Source organism: Glycine soja, chromosome 3 (genome assembly GCF_004193775.1).
Source record: "Glycine soja cultivar W05 chromosome 3, ASM419377v2, whole genome shotgun sequence".
Classification (NCBI taxonomy): Eukaryota; Viridiplantae; Streptophyta; class Magnoliopsida; order Fabales; family Fabaceae; genus Glycine; species Glycine soja.
The window spans coordinates 2,181,295-2,190,251 of record NC_041004.1 but is presented as its reverse complement, the minus strand read 5'-3'; the positions used below and the strand labels follow the sequence as shown (position 1 = coordinate 2,190,251).

Here is an 8,957-nt window from a genome sequence, read left to right as displayed (position 1 = left end):
TATACTACCACAAGAAAAGCCAATAAATATTCATTCAAATGGTGAAAACAGCAATCCACCTACAAGTAACAAAACTAAAAATTTTAAATGAAAAAGGAAATCAGTAACAGATATCAAGGGATCATAACATTTTTTTTTATGAGAAAATTGGTAGCGAACGCTTTGCTACGGAATCAACTGTATATTAAACATGAAAACATCAAATTACAAAAAAAATAAAAACCAACATCACTATAAATGTCATCAAAATTCTCAAACAAGAACACCATGAAAAAGCTCTGGTTTTGCTTAACACATAAAAGCATTAATTCTCAATGATCTACACCAGTTAAAATAAATTTGCGCAGCTATCTACGATCATTAAAACCTGAAATCAACTCGAATCGCCTGACACGTTGCGAGAACAAATCAACGCAGAAGAGATGTTTTCATTGCATCAAACGCAGAAACATTTGCATGCATAGATAACACAGAGCTCTACCAAAAGGGAAAAAAATCATGGCGAAATCTGCATTGTTTGTGTGACGTGAGATGGAAGGAAAAAAAAAACAAATGGTTGGAATGAATAGCTTGCAGCTGTGGAATGGAAATGAGAGGGAGAGAGAGAAGGCGAATTGGGCGCTAGAGTGAGGTTGGCAAAGTGATGACTGTAACTAACTAACTGACTGGCTATAAGGGTGATGATTGAGTGGTGTTGCCCAGTCAAATATCAAATTTTGAGAAACCAACGGTTATCTCGGTGCTGCCTTATGTTCTCTCCTGTTTTGCCTTCCAATGATCATTCTCTTCCAAGGTTTGTGTAATGAACTCTCTGGAAAAGAATACTTACAATAGTAATTAATACATACAAATTGGCTATAAGGAAAATTATTCATGAGAGACGATGAAAGATCTTAGAATATGTTGGATAAAAATCTATTTTCGTCTTTGAAAGTGTGAGATAATGACAAATTGGTTCCTAAAATATGGAAAAATTTAAATTTAGTCATTGAAAGTGTAAAAAGTGTAATAGATTAGTCTTGTGGACAATTTAAAGACAAATTGATTTCTAAATTTTCCAACTTAATATCAAATTGATCTTCAAAAATATAATTTATTATCAAATTGGTAGCATTATAACAATGACAAAATGATCTCACAAATTTAACAGCAGGAGTTAGGACCAATCAATTATACTTTTTGTATATTCAATGACTAAATTTGAATTTTTCATCTTTCAATGCTACCGTCTCACACTTTTAGGATTCAAAATGAGTATTTAGCCTAATATGTTTTTGCATATTTATCAAAGTAGTGGCATCACACTTACTAAGACACTCCTTTTTACATGCACTCTTTTAATGGTTAAAATTGATTTTTTTTTTCTTATCGACAAATGTTAATTGTTAACATAGGGGATTGAATATGCAACCTTTCTCCCTTAATCATCTAACTCATCTTATATTTATCATTAGTTAAAGTTGATTAAAACTACAAAATGAGTCAATAAATAAGATGTGGAGACTCTCAATTTTGTGTAATTAAAGTTCAATCAATAGGAGATGATGTGTTAAAAAATTTAAGAGATTGTGTTACTAGCATTTCTCAATAGCTTTTTCAAGAATCATGTAAATAATTTTTTTAAAATGCTTATATATACACAAAGCAAATTAATTAAACTATGAAAAATAGTATGTGTTCAAAACAACAATGACAATTGTGTTGGATAGAAATTAAGGATATCATAATTGTAAGGTGGAATGACAACCATTAGTAAAATAAAATTATGTGTCACTTTCATACTTTTTTCATTTTTTCAACTAAAATGATCGAACAGCTATAGTATTTAAAACAAAAATATGTTATTTTTCATTACTAAGATTAGTAAAATAATTTAGAATGCAGGCTAAATTATTATTATTATTATTATTATTATTATTATTATTATTATTATTATTATTATTATTACATATTTTTTTATAGGATATCCCTCTTTTATAGGGTTACAAAGGGCTTAGTAATATATTATATATTAATTGGAACAAATCAAATATGGTTTCAAAGAATTAAAAAGTTAAAAGTTGACCAGGAGCTCGCAATTGTTATGTGAACGGAAAGAACTTCTCAAAAAAAAAAAAATGACCTGAAAGAAGTATTTAAAGAAATTGATATTGAAATTCTATATCCTATATATATTTGAAATTTAATAAATATAAATTAATTTTTGCTTAATGTGATTATCATTATTCAATACTCAACATAATATTTACCAATTTAGTGCATATAATCAGTTATATTAATAATCATTTTACATAATGCAACAACCATAATAATTCATAAAATCATTATTCTTTTTTTTTTCTAAAGTGAATTTCTTTGTAAAATATATTAATTATTTTTTATTAATAAAGTGTAAGAATTTAAAGCTTAACTCACGAAATTATTTAGACACAAATGCATCATTACTAATGGATAAACTTATATTTCAAGTAACTTTTTTATCCATCATTTTACATTTTTTTTTTGTCCATCATTTTACATGTGACTTTGAATGTAGCATACCTCTTAGCAACCACATAAACCAATGAATGGTAATGTAATCGTATTTAGTTTTTTTTTTTCTTTCAAATTTACTGTCACGTTTAAATATTATATCAGTGCATTACCTCATAATTTTTTTTATATTGAATGTTATTAAAGTGTATCTCTCCACAAACTAAATTATAAGAGGTTTTGTGTCAATATTTTGTCAAATTGGAAAATTGCATATTACCATCACCTATATGGGTTAGCTTATTTTCAAATGTGTGTATTATTTTATAAATTTAATGGTCATAGTAAAAGGATTTGCACCGACAATCAATCAAAAATTAATATTAATATAACTTTGAAGGTATTTATAGTAAAATCTAACAAATTTATCATACGTAAAATTTTATGATTAAACAATAGTGTAAAATTATTTAAATTGTATAGCATATTTTTTCATGCTTTATTTAGAAACTCTATTGAAATATAATTACATACTATTTATTATTTTGGCTTAAAATTTTTTTTCTATAACTAAAATTTTTAATTATTAATAATTAATAATTAATAATTAATAATTACATGCAAGCTATTTTTTTCTATAACTAAAATTTTTAATTAAATTTAATCTCTTAATTATAAATAAACATAACTTTTATTTCATTAATTAATAAATGATATATGAAATAAGGTATTTTGCTCCACATATACAAGCAATGGCATGCTGCAGAGGCAATGAATGACTTGTTTTTTTTTTGCAACTAAAGCTTCTACGCACATTTCTATCTACTAGAAAGGTAAGATAGCCCCCAACCAAGAGATACACATAAATTTATCACACCTTAAGTCGGATCTTAACTCATCAGATTTTCGACTTAGGATGACCCTTATACGTTTAATCGATATTTATTCTGGAAGATTATTAAACAACGACACAACACAAAACAGAGCACATTAACAAGTTATTATCATAAATATTTCTTAACAAATTATTTGGTAAAAATTATTTTTAGAATTTAATTTATAATTCAAAAGTTAAGTAAGCATTATTTATTTATTTATTTATTATTATTATTATATTAATAAATAATGCTTATTTAAATTTTGAATTATGAATTAAATTTTAAAAATATTTATTTATTTATTTATTTATTATTGTTATAATTATTCTATTCTATAGTTTAAATAACCAATGAAAGCATAATTTGAGTTGAATTATAAATAAAATATTCATGGTTATTCAAAAATTAATTATGTATTTATTATTAAAGAATTCATTTACTATTTGAACTATAAAATAGAATAATTATAATTAATACATAATTCACTTTTGGATTATTATTAAAATTTAAAAAAGTATCTATGTATGTATGTATGCAAAGTAGTTTGAGTTACGTCAATCTTAAATATTGTCCATTAGTTAAGGTAATATGAAATTAAAAATAAAAGGCAAAAGTATTATGACAATATAGATATATATGGTTGATAAATAGAAATATATATATATATATATATATATATATATATATATATATATATATATATATATCACAAATAAATTTCAAAGGGAAGAATATGACGTAATTAAAAACATATTCATAAGTAAAAAAAAGAAGACATTTAAAAGTGAGAAAAAATAGGAAATAAGAAATCCAATTATAAAAATAGATTTTTCTTTAGAATAAGAAGAAATTCCACACGTGTAAAGCCTGACATTAAAATTCTTTAACAATTATATTAATGGAAAAGCACAACAATTATCAATTCAACTTTCAGAATGGAGCAATTAACATTTATATTAATGGAAAAGCACTTTAACAACCCAACTTTCAGAATCGAGCAATTAACATTTATATTAATGGAAAAGCAGATTAACAACCCAACTTTTTGGTTGTCCAATGATCAAAAAGCTTTGTGGTTGTACCAGGCTCTTCTTTCTTTGCGTACAATTACCAAACCTTTGCCTTATAAGACACGTACCACACCAACCTTTTCCCTTGTGAAAGGATGCTTCACTTTTCAGGCCTTGCCAATTTGGCTTCACACAAACTCACACTCGTCTCATCCTCGTTCGTCATAACCAATTATACTAGTACAAGTTGCAAAACAAGAGCTCTATAAAATATCATCTCATTTGGTTTGGCCTTTGCAGCGATTAAGCAGTGTTTGTGTGGTAGTGTCTTAATTAATTGGTTCTGAGTTTCTAAGAACAATAAACTCTCTACAACATTTTATTTTTTCTTTAGTTATTGTTTTGTTGGAATTTGCTTATTGCCTTTGGTGGGTGGACAAGAATACCAGCTAAGTACAAGTAAGTACATGTTTAGATGATTTTTGTCCGAAAAAAATTGAAAATACTTTTTTTCCCAAAGCAATTTTTTTATTTATTTTATACATTAATATTTGAAATATGCATTGAAATTTTTAAAAGTATTTTCCTATCAAGAAAATCTAGATTAATTAGTTGATAGAACTGCGTGAATTATTATAAATTCATTATACTTATTTTTAGTTTCTAGTGATTAAAAACAAATATTTTTCTTACTTTTATCTAAACATAACTTAAGTTTCTTTTTCTTGTGTTGGCCTAACAGGCACTATGTTGGAGGGACATCAAGTTTTGGGGTTTGGCTTCTTTGTAATTGGTTTATGGCACTTGTTCAACCACATCAAGCTCCATGCCCTTTGCTCCATGTCCTACACATCAACCCTATGGTTTCCCACCACAAAATCTAGATACTTGGAGCTCAAATTCATAATAACAAGCAGCACAATCTTCATTGCCTTGGAGCTCTTCATCTCGCCGGCTCGTCACCAACCATTCAACCCTGATGGATCCATTCCCTCAGATCATCTCCACAACTTTGAACACTCCTCCATGGCCATGTCCTTCTTGGTCTATGCCACCTTTGCCCTAGTTCTTGACAAAATATGCTCCAAAGCTCAATATGAGTTAACCCATTTCTTAGGAGCCATAGCTTTTGCACAACAATTTCTTCTCATCCACCTTCACTCTAGGGATCACATGGGACTAGAAGGCCAATACCACTACTTTTTGCAACTTCTCATCCTTGTTTCTTTGTCCACGACCCTAATGGGTATTGGTTACCCTAATAGCTTCTTGGTCAGCTTTGTTCGTTCTTTCAGCATAATGTTCCAAGGTTTGTGGCTTATGGTCATGGGGTTTCTGCTTTGGACTCCAGGGTTTCAAGCCAAAGGTTGTGTCACTCACCTTCGTGAATATATGGTCACATGCAATGATGATGATGCCCTTCATCGTGCTAAATCCTTGGTGAACATTCTATTCAGCTGGCTATTGATTTTAGTCACCATTTTCGTGATGTCTTTCTACTTGGTTCTTGTCACAAGATATGGTATTGAAAAAGTGGAGTATGCTTCACTGGTAAAGGAGCAGCATCACCTTGAAAATGGCTTAACCATCGACGTTGAATCCCAAAACCATAAGCACGCAAACAATGTGGCAGATTTGTCAACATAAAGCTCTCAATAGCACATACACAGATTAATTGATAGTGCTTGCCCCCAGGCTAAAATATTTCCCTTGATTTAGTTTCTTGGATTTGTTCTTAATTTATTGTCATTTTTATAATATTTTGGGTTGTAGATCTGATCTTATTTGATTTAATATAATGTGATTTTAATGCACAAAATGGTTGTCCTCTTGTAGTTTCTGGAGCAAGTTTAGCTTTTACAAATGAATTCAGATGAAATAATTAATTTGGAAATTTAATCAGCCATTTGTTATCTCAAATTCTTCTTCTTTTTATATTAAAGAATATCCATTATAACTTTTTTAAATGGACAAAAGAAGGATATTATGCTTTTAGATATGCTGAGGATTACAAGTTAGGAAACATAGTCACCAACCACCCCAGTTACAAGACCTATCTAACATGATTACAAAATTGAAATGACTAAGTAAGATTTGTACTTTCCTTAAGACACATAGGTCCCATCTCACGACCTTAGTCGCAAAAACCCCACTGCATATTGAAAACTCTCCAAAATATCGTGTGCACGTAACTCCTTGCTCATGTAATGAAAATTAGAGCTTTTGCACAACAAAATTGCTAGTGTAAATTAGTTAATATTGATTGGGTTGTCTCTGTCGCAAATTTATAAAAACCTTAAACTAATACTGTCTTTACGTGTTTAAGAACAAAAATAAAAGGTGAAATGATCAATATCAAATATAAGTATTGAAATTGTAGTTATTATATGAGGACTTAAAATAATTCTCTTTATTCAAGGAAGTTAAGTTAACCAAATCTATTTACTTTATATTAAAATAATGTTCCTACTTGGATATATATGTGTCCACCGTAACAGTATTCCTGTTATTCTCTCTCATTTTTCGTGGATAAGTAAACTATATTTTACGTTGGGTCTCATCCTTTTAATTGCTTCTACTCTACAATGTATAATATTCAATTGTGTCATCAACTATACTAAAAAGAAGTAGCTAGACTTATAGTGTGCTTGCACTTCAGTTCCGATCATAATTAAGAAAATGTAACTTACGATTAACCCTTTTCTCTGTTTAAGATTTTATTTTAATTTTTGTTATTTATAGATGAGTTTTAAGTCATCAAGTTATCACAATGTGCCTTAAAATTTCAAGATTAATTAGAAAACATCACATCTAGTTAACCATTTTTAATTTTCTCGCCCTGGTGTTGGATAAAGGCATGCAAGAATGGTTTGAATTAATTACCCTTTGAAACGTTGGATATTAAACCCAATTGGTTTTATTGTATGGGAGGCTGTGTAGGAAAGTAGAGGATGGGGCTAGGTTGCATATGCTCCTGATTTCAGCATGACACTATTACGAAAAACAGCTTTTACGTTGGTTAATTAGTATATTTTATATCGGTTATCAATCGTCATTGTAGGTAACATCGTAGAAAGTAAACATATTTTACAATAGTTCCATAGAGAACCGTCTTAGAAAAAAATATTATTTTAAGACGGTTCTAAGTTAAAAATCATCTTAGAAATGTATCTTTTTAAAACGATTCTTAGTTAAAAATCATCTTAAAAATGTATATTTTTTAAGATGATTTTCAGATAACCGTCTTAGAATATATATTTTTTATATAAAAAATTAATATATTGAAGATTCTAAGACTATTTTTTCAAAAAATCGTCTTAGAATGTAGATATTCTAAGACGGTTTTTCAAAGAATCGTCTTAAAATGATTTTTTTTAATTAATTTTTTTTAGGATTCTAAGATGGTTTTTTTCAAAAAAATCATCAGAAAACTGTCTTAGAATGTGTTTTTTAAAATAAAATAAAAAATGTCATATACATTAGCGTCCCAACTGAATTTTGAAAGAGTTGCAGTGCACATCAAATGCATACATCCTTCCATGAAAAAAAAATATATATATATATAATAAGCTATTGGAAAATAATCAACAAAATTCTAAGACAAAGGTGCCTAGTTCAATTCCATTCTTATCAATTGATCAAACATTTTAAAGAAACATTTTAAAATACCTGGGAATGTTCTCAAAATTGAAGCAAACAACTAAATTAACACAAGTGAAACTAGAAAGAAAATTCTTGAACTTACCTTTCAACATGTTGTTCAACCACATAACTATGGTCATACCTGTAAAATAATGGGAAAATACAACAATACAAAAAGTTAGTAGAGGCCAAGAGGAAAAAACTATAAACTAAATATACATAATGAATCATCCAATAACACTAAAACCTTGGTTCATGATTCATGATTTAAAAAAATTCATACATACTGAAGTCTAAAGCAATAGCCTCAAAAGTCAAACCTAAAACTATCCAATTATATTGCTTCCTATGCCTTAGTTAGGACCCTAATCATTCGCACCATTTCTTAGTTAAATGAATAAACAATAAAAAGGTGCACAGAGGACAAACGAACCTGAAAAGGGTTGTAGGGTGAAGGTGCATCGGAGCCGTACAAGTCCCACTGACCAATAGTGTTGCCTAGATCCTCCAAATCAAAGTACACATTCTTATCACCATACTTTGCTACCACAACACCACTCCTGTAATTAATATTAAACTTCCACATACATTTAGAACCTATAGAGGCATTTTTTGATTTTCAGAAAACATAAAAAAAAAAAGAACAGTACTATGCATGCATATTGATTTGATTAAATCTCTTGTAGAGTAATCAATAATCATAGTGCAATTTTTTCACCTGAAATTCTTGGGTCTGAAACTAGTCAATTTTAAGGGACTGAATTTTTTAAGACTAAAAACATGTGCTTGAGACACATTCATGTGCAGATGAATACTTATTTTGTCAGTAACTAGCTGAAAATGAGAAATACCAATAACACTCTTTACTATTTTTTAAATTTCATTTGTAACACATTAAATCATGTGGGTCTCACTCCTAATCTTACTCTAAATGAGTTTCAATAAATTTCAATCA

The 8,957-nt window shown here is 28.5% G+C and overlaps 1 protein-coding gene across 1 annotated transcript; it reads left to right on the top strand.

Annotated features, from left to right (window-relative positions):
* Window positions 1-4,516: 4,516 nt before the first annotated feature.
* On the top strand, window positions 4,517-6,195 carry LOC114405838 (transmembrane protein 45A-like). Its single transcript, XM_028368348.1, has 2 exons — window positions 4,517-4,819; window positions 5,103-6,195. Exon 2 carries the CDS (start codon window positions 5,108-5,110, stop codon window positions 6,005-6,007), a length of 900 nt encoding a protein of 299 aa, XP_028224149.1. The 5' UTR covers window positions 4,517-4,819; window positions 5,103-5,107; the 3' UTR covers window positions 6,008-6,195.
* The last annotated feature ends 2,762 nt before the right edge of the window (window positions 6,196-8,957 follow it).

What these genes read in the sequence shown, in the direction of transcription:
- LOC114405838 (XM_028368348.1), top strand. Translation starts at nt 5,108, where the DNA reads ATGTTGGAGGGACATCAAGTTTTGGGGTTTGGCTTCTTTGTAATTGGT.